Here is a 20,649-nt window from a genome sequence, read left to right as displayed (position 1 = left end):
TTGTGATCGGAATGTTGTTGTTTTTCGTCATGATCTCTATGTCTTCATCCAATTTGTTAAGATTAACATCACGTATTTTGACTTTTTTAATGCTACATTGTATCAGATCATCTTCTTGCGTAAAAACCCTAATAGCCCTCTCGTGAAAAGTCATATTATTATTAAACCTTATTGAAAGCACCAACTAATTTATCTGTATTGTAATACTTGTTTAGCTACTAGTATTTTAAGAAAAATATACTTGCCAAACATACCATAAAGAATTTGGAGAAGAAAAGAAAACATTGATGATACCTTTTTTTATCTAATCTCTATTCAGTCATTGTTCTATGAAGTTTAAATGGATTCTCTCTTCATGAACTTTGTTGATCAAAGTTGCGCACCTGAACGCTTCTTTAGATACATTGATTCCCAGATAAAGATAAAAGACTTTTCTTTATTAGAACGAGTATTCTCATCCATGTATCAACGATCTGATCCCGTCATAATATCTATGTCTTCATCTGATTTATTAAGATTAACATTGCATATTTTTACTTTTTTATTATTACATTGCACTAGATCATCTTCTGTGTAGAAACCTAATAGCATTTTCAAGAAAAATCATATTATTATTAAACTTTATTAAAAGTACGAATTAATTTTATCTATATTGTAATGCTTTTTTTGGTGACTTAATATATATTGTAATGCTTTTTTTGGTGACTTAATATATATTGTAATGCTTGCTTAGCTAGTAATAGCTACTAATAGTTTAAGAAAAATATCCTTACCAAACATACCATAAAGAATTTCGACGAAGAAAAGAGAAGATTAGTACAATGTTGGTATGGTAAGCACAAGTGCACAGTTCTTGTCGTGATCCCGCTACTAAAGTTCCTAACAATGTCCGGCGTCGCACGTGTTAATGCCCCCAAACACTAACCTACGAAATTAATTTATTAATTAATTAAAAGAAAAGAAAAATCAAAGCACAATATTCGAACGGAAGAAGAAGTAAAACGTTGCTTGCTTCCTCTTCTCTTTTCTCAGTTCTCAACGAACCCATTAATTCATTCCATTCCCATGCGATACACAGAAACACACGAACAGAGATTCATTCCAACGCCAAGCAACACAGCAAGCCTTCAATTTCGAAGCTTTGCCGTCCGAACCTTCTGGAATTCTCCGGAGCCTTTTGAATTTGAAGGAGCTTCTCCTCCTTCTTGCCTTTTTGGAGCTGAAACCTCAGCTAGGGTTTCGATTTGATTGAACGAGGTGAACCCTCCCTCTCTCTCCCTCTCCTTCTCTCTCTCTCTTGCAACTCTATTTCTACTTCTCTATTAATTTCACTATCTCTGTATTCGTCGCTCTTACTCGTAATTCCTATTTTGGGGATTTGCGTGTTATTTAGCATATTTCGGAGTTTCTATTGTGATAAGTTGAGTGTTGTTCTCTTCAGCATTGCATTTTGATACGCTCACGAAAATTTGAATTTTTAGGGTCAATTATTGCGTATCAGCTACCTAACGTCGGCTTTTAGGGTTTTGCAATTTTAGCTGAGTGTAATGTTATTTGATAATTCTTTATTCGTCTTTGATTTTCTTCCATTTCAATGTTTCAGATTAGATTTGAAGTTGGTAATAAATTCATGTCAAGTATTTTCTTAAAATATAATTTAGTTGCATTTTCTATGTGCGTTATGATCTTCGCTGTGAATTGGCCGTTATTGTCGGAAAATAGGAATTTTTTTTTTCAGTGTTTTCAGTGTTTTTCAGTGTTTGTGATTGTAGATTATAGTATGATTTATTTGTTTATAATATACTACTGTTACTATTATTATTATTTGAAATATGACTTTGTACCAGCACTTGAATTGATGGATAATCTTATTTGTTGATAGATTTAGCTCTAGTTATTTTATCACTCACCAAGATACGACTTGATTTGTGCATTGTGGCTTAATAAGGCTGGCTTGTAAGTAATAACGCATAGGTCTGCTCAATCTGTCAAAAATATTTTATATCTGAATTGTTTTTGCTTCTTCAGAATAATAGTAAAATTTGGTTATATTCCTTTTATCTTTTTTGGTCAACCTGGCTAAAAAATTAAATAAGCTGGAAATAAGAAGTAAGGCATGGATATACTCAGGATGGGAGCTGAGTTATATGTTCACTATTCCAGTTGATTTCATTTTGGTAAAACCTTTCCTAACATGTATAAGATATGCTTTACTTAAAAGTATAAATTTTTATTTTCTACTTAGATAAAGTATAGTTTTTGTTTCTAACGTTTGTGATATTTTTTTAAAATATCCCTAATGTTTAGTTGAATTCAATTTTGTCTCTAACATTTTCAATTTGTGTCAAAATTACTCCCAGATGTCAACTCCATGTAAAATGTTAGGGACAAAATTGAAAATTTTCAGGGATAGGTTTAACATAAATCGAAAACATTATAGATAAAATTGAATAAATCGGAAACATTAGGGAGAAAATTGAATGAAATTAAACGTTGGAGTATTTTTGAAAAAAATCGCAAGCATTATGGAAAAAAAGTATATTTTACTCTTTTTATTATGATTCAACTTTTAAATAGAGATGAATTCAGAAAGATAAATTTGAGAAGGCATTACTCATCTTTTTTCTGTCTATAAAGATTTAAAAGATATGTAAAACAAGTTCGAGTTGCTTGATTTGGTGTCTTTTGAGGTTAGTCATTATTGGAGAATGTTTCTAACATATTTTTTCTAAAAAATGAAATGATTTTATAGATGGGAAATTGAGTGTTATTATTTGAGGTTCTAATGAACTTAGGTCATAGTGTAGAATAAAAATGGAGCGAATGGCCGGGAAAAGGGGGGGGGGGGTGTTGGAATGAGAAACAGAAAAGCGAACCCAAAAGCGAGGACTCAAATAGAGGGAAAATAAGAATATAGGCTGAAAACAGAGGAAGAAAGATTCAGATAACAAAAGCAGACCAGAACTGAGTGGAGAGAATATATATCTTAAACTGTGGGAAATTCTGGGCAGAGGAGCATAGAACAGATTTAGGCGCATTTGTTTGTCCATGCCTCAGTGGCAGTTTTATTCTATTGATGCTATTACATGGAATTTGATTTTCATGTGCTCCAATTGTTTTCCAGATATCTGTGTGAAGCTCCTTGAATGACTCTGACCTGTTGAGCTTTGAAAAAGATTGTCTTCTTAAATTTATCTAAACTTTTTTTATTATCTTTTGCAGGTTTGATTGTGAATTATTCTTTCCCTGGAGTCCTATAATTTAGTTAATGAAACAATACCTTCTAGTTTACAAAAAGGTCAGCCTTGGTGCCTTGAGCAAGGTTATGTGAAGCATTATGACTCTCGAAGACTTCTTTACTTTGACTGAGATGAGAGATGGGCTCACTGCGCCTTGTCGAGTCCAGGAGTTGGTCTCTGAAATGCAAAAGGAGCAAGATAGTGTTGTTAAGAATGCTTGTGATGCAACGAGGCAGTGGGCTGCTGTTGCAAGCACCATTGCTGCTACTGAAAATAAAGATTGTCTTGATCTATTTATTCAATTAGATGGTCTTTTGTTCATCAATAGATGGTTAAATGAGTCGCACAATTTTGGCGCTGATGCAAATGATGGCTTCATTGAAGAGTCAATTTCAGCATTATTACGGGCAATTGAAAAGCTGCAACTTGACAGCAAGAAGTCAATCTCATCTGGAATTTGGGGAACTGTACATAAGCTTCTTGGCCACCATAGCTCTAGAGTTCGAGATCGGGCAAGACAATTATTTGACAGCTGGGAAGGAGGTGAAAATGGTGAGGTTGAACCTCAAGTTGACAGATCGAGTGATAAAATTGCCAAGGAGGAATGCCAGCCATCTGCTGTGACAGAAGGTGGCAATGATGATGGTCATGCATCAGAAACTGTAGTAGGTGAGAAGTCTCAATTGAGAAGGTCAGATAGCATGCTACCAGAAAAAGTTGCTACCGAACAGATACCAAGTTCTGACAATGCACCTGAGTCTTCTGTAAGTTTGGATTCTGAACATCTCAAAGAAAAAGCAAACCATTTTTCTAGTGTTTTGACTCCCGTCCAAGAAGTTGCTCCCATAAGTGAAGGTGTGGCCACAGTAACTGAGATCTGTAACTCTCATATTCCAAAACCAGGAAATTTTAAAGGAGAGCCAGATGATGTACAGTTGAATGACTTATCCAAAGAGGAGAAGCTAGAGCAAAATAATAGTGTCCCTCCCGAAAATTCAGGAATAGCAGATAGCTCTTTTTCATACTCAAAGCTAGGGCATGGACCTGTTTCTTTGGGTGCGACTGAAACAAATGCACCCGAATCTGTGAAAGAACCTACTTTAGAACATAATGATGAGAACAATGAGAATGGTGTTTGTCATATAATGGCTGTTCCTTGCGACATGAGAACACCTGCATCTGATGCAAAGAGTGCGGTGGATGACGTAGAAGCTATAAATTCTTGCAATCCCCAGCCCCCAAAAGCTTCAGAAAATGATAATGAATGCGTTTCTAATATGTTGCAGGACTCATCAGTCAGGGACAGAAATGTGGGAAAGTCAGAGCAGCTAGAGATGCCTTTTCTTTCAACAGAATATGTTAAAGGAGTAACAGAGGGCAAGGGCCAAGTATCCAATCAAGGAAATGGGGCCTCAAGTTATGGCAGTGAACGTGAGTATGATAATGTTGATAACAATGCCTTAAAAGGTGCTCGACAAGTTTCTTTGGAAAAGGGCCAAGTTTCTAACAAAGTCATTGATGCCTCGAACGGTTCTGATTCTTCTAGAAGGAGGAAGCGGCCCAGAATCCCAAACCTTATCAAGAAAACTTCCGATATTGAACTCGAGTATGGGATTGTTGATGCTTTAGAAGTTGCTCGACAAGTTGCTCAGGAAGTTGAGAGAGAAGTCCGCAGCTCATCTTCAGAGGAAATTTCAGAAGGCAGAATAAGGCGACCAGGGAGTTCAGACAGTCCAGTTTCTTCAGATAATAAATATGAACTAACCCATGTCCTGCCTGAGGAGGTATCGTCCAGGCAAAGCAACTCTGCTGATGCATGTTCTGAACAGGATGGACATATGAGTTACTCAGACAATATTGAGGCCCAGGCACAGCCAGAATGCTTACCTGACTTGGAGTCCTCACAGGTGACTGAAGCAGCTCAAGATCCAGGAGGTAATTCAGAGAAAAGCCTATGTACCTTCGATCTGAATGAAGAAATTGGTTCAAATGGTATGGACGTGTCAGTAAATACTATGCCTGCCGCACCAATACCAGTTGTCTCTGTTTCAAAGCCTGCACAGAGTTCTGGGCCGCCGACTGCTCCTTTGCAGTTTGAAGGGACACTTGGATGGAAAGGATCAGCTGTCACTAGTGCCTTTCGTCCTGCATCACCTCGTAGAAGTTCTGATAGTGAGAGGAATGTTTCTGTTGGTGGGAACTCAGATAGTTCCAAGCGAAGGCATGATTTCCTCGATATTGATTTGAATGTGGCTGATGGGGATGAAGAACTGGTAAAACAAAAATCCTCAGGCCTTCCTTTTGAGCAGTCATTAGTGGAACTTAATCCTAAACAGTCCAGCAGGCTTGACTTGGATTTAAACAGTGTTGGTGACGATGGTGACATCCAACCTTCAAATCGCAGAACAGAAGCGCAACTGTTTTCCCAAAGAAATGACTTTTGGAGTCCGTTACATGGAGCATCGTCGTCATCAATGCAGCCTTCAGTTCGCAACATTGATCTGAATGACAGACCATATTTTCAAACTGCTTTGGTGGAACAAGGGCCTAGTAAGTCTTCGTTTATGGATTCATATGGGCGTTCAAAGTCAGATGCTCCTGTGATCTCTATTTTGGGTGCCAAGGTGGAAGTTGATAGGAGAGAACATGTTCCTCAAACGATATCTATTCCAAATGGCAAAGCTATTGAGCCTGTCATCGATCTTACAATGTCAGGAGCTGGTGCCATGTTGGGGATGGGCCCTTCAGTATCTTACAGTAAGTCAGCTGTTTTCGGGTATAATGGCCTGACATCAGGCCCCCATCTATCATTTTCGTCAGCCATGTATGCATCTGGTGGCACAATTCCATACATGGTGGACTCAAGAGGTGCTCCTGTGGTTCCTCAAGTTGGGGGGTCTTCATCAACCATTCTGCCATCTTACTCTCAGCCTCCAGTTGTCGTGAACATGGCCGGTACACAACTCAGTTTAAATGGGGTCGGGCCTTCGCCTCCAAACTTTGATTTAAATTCCAACTTCATGACTGATGGTGGACCTAGAGATACATTGGCTGCAAGGCAGTTTTTCTTTCCCTCTTCTGGAAGAGCTTTGGAGGAGCATGCTAGGACCATTCCGCAATCCTCAAGTTCTGGGGGTGATGGAAAAAGAAAGGAACCAGACAGTGGCTGGGATCCTTATCCATTTAGCTACAGAGGTCCTCAACCTCCATGGAAGTAGCTCTAATTTATGATTTTACTTCTTATCTGTTCATAGATACAACCTACCATTTAGTGCTTTATGTTAATTGCTACACAAGATGATCCTGAAGAGTAGGCCACTCCATTGGAATCCTTCTTTAGTAAGAGATGAACCAGAACTCAATAAAAGCTGAAGGTCGATGGATGTAATTTAATTCTTGAGAATGATTGGTAAAGGTGGGGAGATAATTTTTCTTTTTTTTTTTAAATATTTTTTTTTCTTTACCTTATTTTTGTGTATTTCTTTTACTTCAGTTTGATAGAAAGTCAGCACAAGCACAAGGCTTGGTACATGTAGCTGTAATTTCTCTTTGATCTGACAAAAATTATAGGCATAGCATCCTGTGTGGTGCCTTTATTTCATGGCAATAGATTTAGTTGATTTTAGGGAGTTTTTAGTTGTCCAATCAATAACCTGTAAATCGGAAAGTCTCGGGTTCACAAATTTTCCGTTTACACAAGATACTGCCTAACTCCATGCTCTTTATCTCAGTTCATAATTTTATCACATTTATACTTCTTGAGATGAATAGTTTATCCCATCAAACTTAGGTGGATTTTAATGTGCCTTTTTTAAAATGCGAGTATGTGTGATGATCTATCATAAATGCTAAATAGTGCATCCTTCTAAGTTCTAATAACAATCCACGGGCTGAGAAGCCAACAGCTTCGATTTCTCTTTTGCACTTATACACTATAAATGACAATGAATTCATGTAATGACTAATGTATTTTTTGGGAGGTACAAACATTTTGTTGCACAGATGATGGAAAACTGTTGTGATTATGCATCTAATTGAAGAAAGGAAAGTCAAGGATTTGTAGAGCACTTGGCATATTTTTCCTTGTTGCCTTAATTGTATTTTACTATCCTGTATGTTCATCTGGATCTGTTGTGTAAATTATTGCTTATCTACAATTCAAGGGGTTCATAATGTGGCTTAGCTGAGAAATCAGGAATGAACTAGGATGGATTTTGTTATTGCTCTCTAAGTAAAACTGTAGTATTGTTTTAAATTTTGTAGCTGAATAATATTGGTATGCAAGATTGTCAGGATTGAACCTTACCATATTTACATGGCTCGGGTATTTTTTTAGGGGAAAAAAAAAGAAAGATATTGGTATTCTACACTCTCCCAAAAACCAATATAAAAGGAGATCAAGTAGCTCATTGACACTAAGTACCAAGTTCCCTACATAGTAATTGTAGCAAGAACAAAATGCCAGCCATGAATCCATGATTAAATAAGTTTATCATCATGTTCACATTGAAAAACTTATAAGCTATTGTCATGATTCAATAAGGTTTGGCAACTAAATCCGAGAATGAATTGACAATGATTTATGACAAACACTGACCAAATGCCAAAGTTACAAATGCACACATACATACACACACAATTAGATGAAAACATTTGTATAAGTGCAGCTAAACACAGTTATCTAAAACAATAAAAGAGCTGATTAAATTAAAGTTTTACTCATTTTATTGTAAAATAACAATAGAGTCATACAATAAGAGAGCATAATGTGCTTGCACTTTTGTAAAGCAAAATCATATTTTATTTTCTGCATTGAAAATCATCTCCTTATCAGTTTGAAAACATGAAAGCAGTTGGTGTTCATCTCCTTATCAGTTTGAAAACATGAAAGCAGTTGGTGTTCATCCATATATCCTTTCTCCACTCCAAATAAAGTAAGAAAGAAACGGTTAACATTAATCTAATCTAAAACCGTTATTACCAAAGAATGGTGATTGGTATAAAGGGAGGATGAAAAGCTAAGGAAAAGGTACGCAATTATCCATAAATAAGTAAAGAAAAAAAATTAAGCACATACTATACTTAAATATTGGAGGAATTTTGTAGGTTGTTCTCCCGGACAGATTTGTTACTAGACAAGGAAGGTTTCCTGAAGTTCGTGAGAGCGGTAATTCTGCCAACCTTCTGAACAATTATCAATTTTATAAATTAAGATTTGTAAATAAATTCCCGAAAATCTTCTTCAAACTCTATAACCATGCATAATTGAATATCATATTTTTTGTTTTGTCTTAAAACACGAAAAGAAATTTTTTTTTAATTCATATTTATTGATTTATATAAATATGTTCATTTTTTGCTCAAGGCTCGATCACTCGATCAGTGTCAAATACGATGGCATAACGTGCTATAAAATGAGAGTTATTGTGAGCATCAACGGGTCAAAAGTCATACAAACCTTCATTCCAATTTATATTTATTTTCAACTGCAACTCGCACTACAAGTACTACTCACGCAATAATCGATTTTTCTTTCAACTTTTATTTAACAGTACACGAGTACGATGAATTAAAAGTTGGTGAATTTCTTTTCTTTCAAGCTTTCCACAGTTTCCTTGAGGCTCACTTCCAAAGGAATGAATTCAAGTCCCAAGCTCTTTACCTTTTCCTTCGAAACTTGATATGTTGGCACATACGGCTTATCATCGGCGGGCCTGGTAACAATGACAAAATGTGAAAATGGTATAAGAAAAATCAACACAAGAAAAATTAGAATTGTTTAAATTTTCTAAATGTGAAACAATAAAAGTGGACAAAAATATCATATAAAGCATGAAATTAATTTTGATGCACGTAAAGCAGATTTATATCTGCATTTAATTATGTAAACGTCACATCATAAAAAATAACTACCTCTTTCATTGATCGCATAAATAATCATCTAAAAGGACAGATGTAATTATACCTATTTTACATTGTAAGTGCGTTAAAACTAAATTTATAAAACATATGTAATGAATTATGGAATTTTGCATGAATAGTCTACAAATTAGGAAATTCTTTTAAATATAAACTAGTTACTAAGGTCTGTTTCTTAAGGAAAAAGAGAAGTGAGATTCGGAGCCTTCAGTCTACATAATAAAAAAACACGCTAAGAAAAGGAAATAAAACTTGCTTAATGACTAGAGTTATAACACCACTATTGAGAGTTGAGACTCTGCATGCTGAATAACTAATAGTAATATAATAAATCACATGACCTACAAATTTTAAATTTAATTTTGAAGCAATATTATAGTAAAACAAGAGTGCTACATCCCAGGCCAAGGGAAAAAAAAAAACAGCTATAACTAAACAACTAAAAAGTACATGTGCATTACCATATCAGAAGAATTTACAGATAGAATGAAATTTATGAGGTATGTTACTAATATTACAGCTATTCTTATGTCCATGCTTGACACTACCTTCATCCTTCTCGCATCCAAAGTTCACAAAACCTAAATCTAGAAATATTTTAATTTCAAAGATTAATTCTTTATTTGGAAATACAAAGGCCCTTCAGAAACACAGCTCTTCATTTGGACTGTGAAATTCAATTAAATTATCACTATAAGAACCGAGAGTTGTACTAGTTGACTAGTTGTAAAACTTCCACATCAAATTTTCTAGACATTTCCAATTGCATTTTATATAGACAATAAATAAACACTATATTCAAATCAATGATGAATCTTTTAAGTAGATTGAGCTTTTAATCAGACAATTAAAGTATCAAAAGAAATTGATTCAGCAAATAGGGATTTGTATGAATTCTTGAAGGTAATCAAATAATTAAACTTACTTCTTCGGAAGGGGTAATGTTGGATATAAATCACGTAAAAGTTTTATAATCCCTGAGAAATGTTCCACTCTCTCTACCAAGCAATATCTCCCACTAGCTGAAGGAATTTCATAAGCCAGGATATGAGCATTTGCAACATCTTTCACACCGACCCATTCCAAAGTAGCATTTGGAAATGTTTGCGCACCTGCATCAAGGATGTCAATGATTTTCTTCTACTGAGTACATGGAGAGGTCTTATCAATTGGCAAACCAAAAATATTTGGATCACACAAAAGCAACTAATATTCATAAAATAACTAAATAAACATACAACTCAAATATATGGATACTCTGATTTTTTTTTTCATTATTTTTGTTGTCTTATTCTGAATCTCCTGGTTGCTATGCATCTAATTCGATCAATTAGATAATCATAGAGAGAATATGTTGTCAACAAAGTCAACAAATATTTCGATTATATTCACACATTATGTATTGTACTTTTATAACCCTCATTTACTCTTTCAATTTTCATTTCCACATGCAGAAAACAGAATTTTAAAAAGTACCATTAACTACATTCAAAATCCTAGCAGAGCTTGTGTTAAGTACTGGTTGCAAAAGAGGTCCAATCACCAGTCCTGGGTTAATAGTAACCAAGTCGATGTTGTTTGCTTTTGCGAATTTCCAGGCAGCATCTTCAGCCAATGTCTTTGAAAGCACATACCAGTACCATGACTGAAAAAGAAAGGGAGAATGGGATATAACATTGCTGGTGCCAGAGTCTCAAATTTACAAGGAATTGAGTTTATTATTCATATGAATCAAAATCAAGTCAACACATGAAATGAAGAAAGGAAACACATAAAACTGATAACACTTCTACTAATTTGACCTAATTAGGCGAATATGATAACAATTTTAGGGACAGGGCACATACCTTCAACTCCTTACAGTGTTCTGGATCGGAAAACCAGGTCTCATCAATTACTGTCTCAGGAGTCAGAGGCCTTCCACTAAATGTAACAGCAGCCATTGAAGAGGTTAAAACGACGCGCTTCACCGACTGCGATTTTACACATGCTTGAAGAACACTGAGGGTTCCTTTAACTGCTGGATCCAAAAACTCAGCCTGAAGAAACAAAAAGAAACGTAACGTCATGAAGAGGAGATAAGAATAAAAGATACAAATGAAATTATAACCGAACGAATCGAACCGAACCTGTGGATCGTTGACATCATGATAAAAAGGAGATGCAGTATGAAAGACACCATCACAGCCTTGAACTGCAGAGTCGAATGAACCTTCTTCTAGAAGATTCGCCTTGAACAGCTGTAGTCTCTCTTTGGCGCCCTCAAGCTTAGTTAAGTGCTCTACCTTTATCGGATCATCTGCATGTTTTTAAGAGAAACACATTTAAAGAGATAAATATATAAATAAATAAAAAGAATTGATGGTAGAGTAAGAGTAACAGACTTGTGTCACGAACAGTGGCCCTGACAGTGTAACCGCGATTAAGAAGAAACTTGACGATCCATGAAGCAATGTAACCTGAAGCTCCGGTGACACACACCACCTTGCCGACGCTTCTGCTCATTCTTCAATATTCTCTTCGCTACTTTGTTGTTTGCTCTTTATGAGTTGCATACTGCATTCAATTGGGTTCTTTATATAGATACGAGTTCTAAATCTATTTTATGACTTCACAATTAAACATGACGCACGCGCTTACATGTCTCTCACGAATGCAGATAGCCAGACAAAATTATGATTATCAGTCCTAAGCACTTGTTACAGTTCTACATTCAATGAATAAGGGTGAGTTCATGTAAAATCATTCATTCATATAGACTTTTCGAAAATAGGAATAGGAATCCATCTTTCATAAATGTAAGGAAATTACATCTACCTCCTCTAAGATACTTTAACATATGACTCTTTTTAACATGACAGATGACACATGCCTCGTGTGAAATATCCATTTACCCTTTCCCTTAAAAGTATTCTACTGTTTTTTTTTTTTCGAAAGATTGGAGAACCCCAATCTTAGACATTACCCACTCAAGCACACCACATTCATACACACAAGTCCGGTTCTATCACACCCAACTACAGCTCGAATCGAACCTAGGATGTGGCTAAAATAGGCCAACAATCATACACACAAGTCAGGTTCTATCACACCCAACTACAGCTCGAATCGAACCTAGGATGTGGCTAAAATAGGCCAACAAATAGGTATTCTACTGTTCTTTTATCTTCCAGTGGTGTTGTCTCATTCAGTCACTGTCTAGCCAAGTTACAGATAAACAAAGAAAAAGGACACTGACAAGAGAAGGCAAAGAAAAGAGAATTATCAAAATTAATCACTAAAATCAGCTACTAATTAATATATATATATATATGGTTTAATTTATTTTCAATGTATATTTATATTCTAATATATATTTTATACTGATGACTGACATGTAACATAATTCTTAAAATAATTATTTTTGTTAACATAGTATTATATAATTAAATATAATATAAAAAAATTAAATTCATACTATTATTATTTAAATTTTAATTTTATCATAATTGTATATATTTATTTAATTAATTATTATCGAGTCAAATAATTCGACAAATAATCTAGTGATTCTATTAATTTAGTAGTCCGGTAACTTACTCAAATCCATTATCAATTTAGTTCTCATAAGTAATAATTACTACTAAATAAAAATATAACTGAAGCTGAAATATATACTTGCATCAAATTATATTAATTATAAGTTTATAACAAACGCTAGAGAATGAAGGAGTAAACATTCAATCCAGTCTTTGTCCATTTTTATGAAGGATAAAGTGATCCTTGTCCAAAAAAAATGGACACTTCGATTCGCAACCTTTTTATTTTAGGACAATACGATCTCTCTGTTAAAAAATTTATTAAATAATAATAAAAAAGTTTTGTGAGAGTTTTATTTGTATTTTGTGGGAGTTTTCAACCTCCACAAACTATTAATAAGTTTGTTTTTGAAAAATTCTTTCAATAATGGTAGTTAAGTGAAAAAAACTATTGATGAAAATGATGCCGAAAAAAAAAATAGTAATTGTAGTACAAATACCTTTTAAAGGAAAAAATAACATCGAATAAGAAATGAAAGAAGAGAACTTTAATGTTGATAATATTGGTATTGGTGATGATGACGATAGAGGAGATAATGATGATGATAAAACAAAAAAATAATAATAGAGGTAGGAGTGATGATAATGAGGATGAAGAAGGTAGTGATAGTAGTAGTAGTAATTGCTTATATTGTTGAAAAGAATTTTGTGAAAGTTTAAAACCCCCACAAAATACAAACAAAACCCCCCACAAAACTAATTTTTTTATTATTTAACGAATTTTTTAACAGAGAGATCGTATTGTCCTAAAATAAAAAGGTCGAGGGTCGAAGTGTCCCTTTTTTTTTTTAATAGGGATCGCTTTGTCCTTCGTGAAAATGGACAAGGATTGGGTTGGGTTTTTACTCAAGAATGAAGCAAGGATAATGGTTATAATTTCTTATGGCACAAAAGACAAACAATTTATATCCATTTGATTGCCTTTGGATTTGTTAACGGTTATATGAGATGGATTCATCATGGGGAAAGCGTAGTCGGCATGGATGTTGATCGCGATAGCGATAGTGATATTGATAGTGAGAGTGAGACTAACTCGTATGACGACATGGATGCCTTGTTGAACGATAGATTTAGGGATGTGGCACAAGCGGAAGGGATAAAAGGAGGTATGAATGAAGATGCAAAGAAATTCTATAACTTGGTCGAAGAGGCTAGCAAAGAACTATATCTCGATTGCAAGGGAATTTTCTACGTTGTCTTTTACCATTCGACTATATTTGTTAAAGTGTCAACATGGGTGGAGTAATGCCTCTTTTACTTCTCTCATGGAGTTGCTAAAAGAGGATGTTCCTAACTTAAATATTCCTACTTCTTTCAATAAAGCCAAGACTATAGTGAGAGACTTAGGTCTTGATTATAAGAAGATTGACGCATGTCCAAACGATTGCATGCTATATTGGAAAGAGCATGAGAAGGACACATCTTGTCATGGCTGTTATGGTTGCTGTTTTATTGCTGTTTTTTGTGTGTCATGGTTGCTGTTTCAGTTGCTATTTTATGGCTGTTTTATGGCTATTTTGGATTGCTACTCCTATTAGTTATCAATAGGTTGTTGGATAATTATAAGATATTCATATTTATGTCACCTACAATTAGAAATGTATAGGATACATCACTACAAGAAAAAAGGTCTATCGGTATAATTTTTTTTGCCATGCTTTTAAAGCGTGCCCAAAAGTGGTCTATGGCCACGCTTTTGCGAGGGTGACTACTGATTTGTGATTTGACCACGTTTTTTTTTGCCACGTGGTGGATGAAATTGTGATCAACAATATTGGCTCTTTGGTATGTGCATTTATTAACTCAGCACTTTCTTTCCACAACTCCGTTCAACTAACCAGCAAGTGTACTGGGCCGTCCAAGTAATAAACCTTACGTGAGTAAGGGTCGATCCCACAGGGATTGTTGGTATGAAGCAAGCTATGGTCATCTTGTAAATCTCAGTCAGGCGGAATCAAATGTAATTGGATTAGATATTTAAAAGATAAATAAAATAGGATAGAAATACTTATGTAACTTAATGGTGGGAATTTCAGATAAGCGTATGGAGATGCTTGTCCCTGTTGAATCTCTGCTTTCCTACTGCTTTTATCCAATTTTATCACTCCCTTCTATGGCAAGCTATATGTAGGGCATCACCGTTGTCAATGGCTACATCCCATCCTCTCAGTGAAAATGGTCCAAATGCTCTGTCACAGCACGGCTAATCGTCTGTCGGTTCTCAATCAGGTTGGAGTAGAATCCCATGATTCTTTTGCGTCTGTCACTAACGCCCAACCTTCAGGAGTTTGAAGCTCGTCACAGTTATTCAATCCCGAAATCCTACTCGGAATACCACAGACAAGGTTAGACTTTCCGGATTCCCATAAATACCGCCATCAATTCTAGCTTATACCATGAAGATTCTGATTAAGGCATCCAAGAGATATGCGCTCGGCCTAAGGTAGAACGGAAGTGGTTGTCAGTCACGCGCGTTCATAGGTGAGAATGATGATGAGTGTCATGGATCATCACATTCATCAAGTTGAAGTGCAACGAATATCTTAGATCAGGAATAAATCGAATTGGAAGGAAAATAGTAGTAATTGCATTAAAACTTGAGGTACAGCAGAGCTCCACACCCTTAATCTATGGTGTGTAAAAACTCCACCGTTGAAAATACATAAGTGAAAGATCCAGGCATGGCTGAATGGCCAGCCCCCCCAAGATCTGAGAACTAATCATCCAAAGATGTCTAATACAATAGAAAACTATCCTATTTATACTAGACTAGCTACTAGGGTTTACAAGAGTAAGTAATTGATGCATAAATCCACTTCCAGGGCCCACTTGGTGTATGTTTGGGCTGAGCTTGATCTATCCACAAGTTGAGGCTTCTCTTGGAGTTGAACGCCAAGTTGTAACGTGTTTTGGGCGTTCAACTCCGGTTCGTGACGTGTTTCTGGCGTTTGACTCCAGACAGGAACATGGAACTGGCGTTGAGCGCCAGTTTACGTCATCTAATCACGAATAAAGTATGGACTATTATATATTGCTAGAAAGCTCTGGATGTCTACTTTCCAACGCCGTTGAGAGCGCTCCATTTGGAGTTTTGTAGCGCTAGAAAATCCATTTTGAGTACAGAGAGGTCAGATTCCAACATCATCAGTAGTACTTTGTCAGCCTCCTATCAGAGTTTTGCTCAGGTCCCTCAATTTCAGCCAGAAAATACCTGAAATCACAGAAAAACACACAAACTCATAGTAAAGTCCATAAATGTGAATTAAGCATAAAAAATAATGAAAACATCCCTAAAAGTAACTAGATCATACTAAAAACTACCTAAAAACAATGCCAAAAAGCGTATAAATTATCTGCTCATCACAACACCAAACTTAAATTGTTGCTTGTCCCCAAGCAACTGAAAATCAATTAGGATAAAAAGAAGAGAATATACTATAAATTCCAAAATATCAATGAATATTAATTCTAATTAGATGAGCGGGACTTGTAGCTTTTTGCTTCTGAACAGTTTTGGCATCTCACTTTTTCCTTTGAAGTTTAGAATGATTGGCTTCTCTAGGAACTTAGAATTTCGGATAGTGTTATTGATTCTCCTAGTTAAGTATGTTGATTCTTGAACACAGCTACTTTTATGACTCTTGGCCGTGGCCCTAAGCACTTTGTTTTCCAGTATTACCACCAGATACATAAATGCCACAGACACATGACTGGGTGAACCTTTTCAGATTGTGACTCAGCTTTGCTAGAGTCCCCAGTTAGAGGTGTCCAGAGCTCTTAAAAACACTCTTTTTGCTTTGGATCACGATTTTAACCACTCAATCTCAAGCTTTTCACTTGGACCTGCATGCCACAAGCACATGGTTAGGGACAGCTTGATTTAGCCGCTTAGGCCTGGATTTTAGTTCCTTGGACCCTCCTATCCATTGATGCTCAAAGCCTTGGATCCTTTTTACCCTTGCCTTTTAGTTTTAAGGGCTATTGGCTTTTTCTGCTTGCTTTTTCTTTTTCTTTCTAATTTTTTCACCAATTTTTTTTTCGCAAGCTTTTGCTTTTTCACTGCTTTTTCTTGCCTCAAGAATCAATTTCATGATTTTTCAGATCATCAATAACATTTCTCTTTGTTCATCATTCTTTCAAGAGCCAACAATTTTTACATTCATAAACAACAAGATCAAAATTATGCACTGTTCAAGCATTTCATTCAGAAAACAAAAAGTATTGTCACCACATCAATATAATTAAACTAAATTCAAGGATAAATTCGAAATTCATGTACTTCTTGTTCTTTTGAATTAGAAACATTTTTTCATTTAAGAGAGGTGAAGGATTCATGAAATTATTCATAACTTTAAGACATAGTTACTACATACTAATGATAATGATAAGGAGATGGTGTATATTGAGGTGGTGGTTCTGTGTATGGTTCATATGGTGGTTGGTGTGGTGAATAGGGATTGGGGTCATATGGAGGTGAATGCTGGAAAGAGGCTTGTAAGTGTGGCGGTTCAAAGTTATGTTGAGAGGATGGTCTATAGGCACGGGGTGGGACTTGTTCGTAGTTACAAGGTTGTCCACCATATCTTTCAGCTGGGTATGCATTGTAGAATGGTCGTTGTCCATGATATCTTGGAGGGTGTTGTTGCCTAAAGGGTTGATTAGATCCTCTTGGCTCCATCCATCTTTGATTGGTTTGACCTTGATGCATATCCCTGCTGTGATTTCTATTTCCTTCAACAAAGTTAGAACCAAACTCAAAGCGAGAGGGGTGAGAATTCATAGTAGTTATCAGAAATAAGGGGGAAAAAGGAGAAACAAATAAAGAAGTAAAAGAAAAATATTTTTTTTAAAAAATATTTACAATAACAAATAATAAGGCACACGTTTGCAATTCCTCGACAACGGCGCCATTTTGACGTTGGGATTTTTGCTAGTAAAGAATTTTATAAAAATAGTCGCGTTGTAGATATAGTTTCTAAACCAACAAAAATCATTTCGTGCAAACGTTTTGGTTGTCACAAGTAACAAACCCATTTAAAATTGATAACCGAGTATTTAAACCTCAGGTCGTCTTCTCAAGGAACTGCAGGGAGGTTTGTTCTTATTATTGGCTATGAAAAAGGTAAAATTGGGGTTTTTGGAATTTGGGCAATGGGCACAAGTATATTTTCAAAGCAATAAAAATAAATAAATAACTGTAAAATAAACTCTTGGCAAGGTATAAAGACTGGAAGTCCTATCCTAGTTATCCTTATCAATTATGAAGAGAATTGGATTCTTCTCCCACTTTGTTAACCTCTAACTATGAAGGTATGTTAAGTGGATGAATTAATTCGAATCCTCAAGTCCTAGTCTTTCCTTGGGAAAGGCTAGAGTTATTGGAATATGAATTAATGAAATGAAGAAATCCAATTTTCAATCAATAATGAGTTTAATAACTCTAGAGTCACCAATTATTTAACCAAAGCCAAAAGGGAAATAGAAAAATCCAAATTATTTATATAAATAAAAGACACAAATCATCGATCTGAAAATACCTCAAATTTTATTTAAATAAGAAAATCAATCCAAATATGGAACATTGAAAATAAATAAATACAAAGAACATTGAACCTGGGATCGAGAGTCACTCCTAAAACTGGGAGAAGTCCTAAATCCTAATTTCTAAAAACCCTACCTAAATCCTAAAGAGAGAGGGGAGAACCTCTCTCACTAAAAACTACATCTAAAACTAAAATTATGAATTATGAGAGCATAATCCTGAATGAATGGATTCTCCCTACTTTATAGCCTCTAATATGAGTTTTCTGGGCCGAAAACTGGGTCGAAAACAGCCCAGAAATCGCTGGAGAAGAAATCTGCCACGCTGGTTTTTCGTCACTGCGACGCGGCCGCATGGAGCACGCGGTCGCGTCGCCTAGCGTCAGAGCAACTATAGCATATTATATATCAAATCGAAGACCCAAACGTTAGCTTTCCAACGCAACTGGAACCGCGTCTTTTGGACCTCTGTAGCTAAAGTTATAGCTGTTTGAGTGCGAGAGGGTCAGGCTGACAGCTTTGCAGTTCCTTCAACTTCTTGTATTCCTTCCACTTTTGCATGCTTCCTTTCCATCCTCTAAGCCATTCTTGCCCTGTAATTCCTGAAATCACTTAACACATATATCAAGGCATCTAATGGTAATAAGAGAGGATTAAATAGAAGAAAATAAAAGCCAAAGAAGCATGTTTTCAATCATAGAACGAATTCTGGGAAGGAATTGTAAAACATGTAAATAGTATGAATAAATGGGTAAAGAGTTGATAAAAACCACTCAATTGAGCACAAGATGAACCATGAAATAGTGGTTTTTCAACCTCCCCACACTTAAACATTAGCATGTCCTCATGCTAAGCTCAAGAGAAGCTATAAAGGAGTGAAGATGAATGATAGAATGTATGAAATGCAACCTATCTATATGAATGTAACTACATGCAAAATGTTTCTACCTGCTTGGTTAAAAGTAAATAAATCTTTCAAGAGCAAATATGAACTGGATTTCACTAATTCAAATCACAAAATACAATATGAATAACTTGCAAGAAGAAGATAGCTCATGAAAGCAGGGAACATAGAATTGAGCGCTGAACCCTTACTGGTAGTGTATATCACTCTAACTCTCAAGTGTCTAGGGTTAATTCTCTCAATTCTCTACTAATCTTGCTTTCTATAGCTTGCTCTTCATCTAACAATCAACAAAAATTTAATGCACCAATACACAAATCAAGAGGTCTTTTAAGGGTTGTAATGGGGTTAGGGTTAAGGTAGGATTGTATTTGGCCAAGTGGACTAAAATCTGAATCCTTAATTAACATAAACTTTTCCACCTAACTTAAGACAATTCATTTAATTAAAATACAAAATCTAACTTCCCATTAACTGTGTTTACTACATATTTATGCATTCCAAGTTTTGAGTACAGCTCATATGCATTGATTTCACTATTTATTTTTGGGGCATTTTATCCCCTTTTATTAATTACTCTTTTCTTTTTCTTTTTCACTTTTTTTTTCAATGCATATGATTAAAGTATTGAATGCAATAACATGTGCTCAACCATTATTTTGCACATTTTCACTAAAATATATAACACCCAATTATTCAAACCAAATATTTTCAAACCCAACTTTTCCACACTTAAATCATGAGCACTTTTACTAGTCTAAGCTAACCAAGGATTCAAATTAAGGACATTATTGTTTTTCGCTTAGAGTTAGTAATGAGCTAGAGTAAAGAACAAATGGGTATATTAGGCTCAAATTGGTTTGCAAAGGATAATGAAAGGGTAAGGCCATATGGGTATGTAAGCTTAGTGAAACAAAGGCCTCAATCATATCAGTGCATGCATTCATCAAACAATGGAAATATAGAATCAAGCAAGACAAAAATCACAATTTTAGAGAGAAAAACACACACCAAAAATGAAATATTGGTTGATAAAATGCAACCAATCAAATAGGCTCAAAATCTCACTGGTTTTGTGTGTTCGAGCTCTAAACTATGTTCCAAAATAATATTTCTTCAAACAAGTTTTTCAAAAAGTTTTATTCAAATTAGTGAAATACTATAAAAATTTCTTGAAAAAGAAAATATTACTTTAACCAAGTGGTAAAATATGCACAAAAAAAAAAAATAAACATGCAATCAAACATGCAAATGCAACAATGAAAAACAAAAATTGGTGTTGAGAGGGGACTAACTAACCCGTGGAGATCGGTATCGACCTCCCCACACTTAAAGATTGCACCGTCCTCGGTGCATGCTGAGATGTACAGGTGGGTGGGTGTTGGGGTGCCTTAGCTGTTGCTCTCTTTGTTCCTTTCCTTGCCGGTAGTTTGGGAGTAGCTTTCTCTGTACCCTTCTTGGTGGCCAT

The 20,649-nt window shown here is 35.4% G+C and overlaps 2 protein-coding genes across 2 annotated transcripts; one reads left to right on the top strand and one right to left on the bottom strand.

The window, feature by feature from the left end:
* The first annotated feature begins 984 nt into the window (after positions 1-984).
* Positions 985-7,170, top strand: LOC130968573 (uncharacterized). Its single transcript, XM_057893919.1, has 2 exons — positions 985-1,257; positions 3,223-7,170. Exon 2 carries the CDS (start codon positions 3,338-3,340, stop codon positions 6,455-6,457), a length of 3,120 nt encoding a protein of 1,039 aa, XP_057749902.1. The 5' UTR covers positions 985-1,257; positions 3,223-3,337; the 3' UTR covers positions 6,458-7,170.
* Positions 7,171-8,690: 1,520 nt separating this feature from the next.
* Positions 8,691-11,857, bottom strand: LOC130966003 (cinnamoyl-CoA reductase CAD2-like). The gene is made up of 6 exons (XM_057890750.1): positions 11,543-11,857; positions 11,288-11,457; positions 11,006-11,197; positions 10,635-10,803; positions 10,084-10,270; positions 8,691-8,953 (listed from the first exon to the last, which is right to left on the bottom strand). The coding sequence occupies exons 1-6, from the start codon at positions 11,661-11,663 to the stop codon at positions 8,809-8,811; spliced, it is 984 nt and encodes a 327-aa protein (XP_057746733.1). The 5' UTR covers positions 11,664-11,857; the 3' UTR covers positions 8,691-8,808.
* Between the last annotated feature and the right edge of the window lie 8,792 nt (positions 11,858-20,649).

This window comes from Arachis stenosperma, chromosome 3 (assembly GCF_014773155.1).
Source record: "Arachis stenosperma cultivar V10309 chromosome 3, arast.V10309.gnm1.PFL2, whole genome shotgun sequence".
Classification (NCBI taxonomy): domain Eukaryota; kingdom Viridiplantae; phylum Streptophyta; class Magnoliopsida; order Fabales; family Fabaceae; genus Arachis; species Arachis stenosperma.
This window is presented reverse-complemented; position numbering and strand designations above follow the sequence as displayed.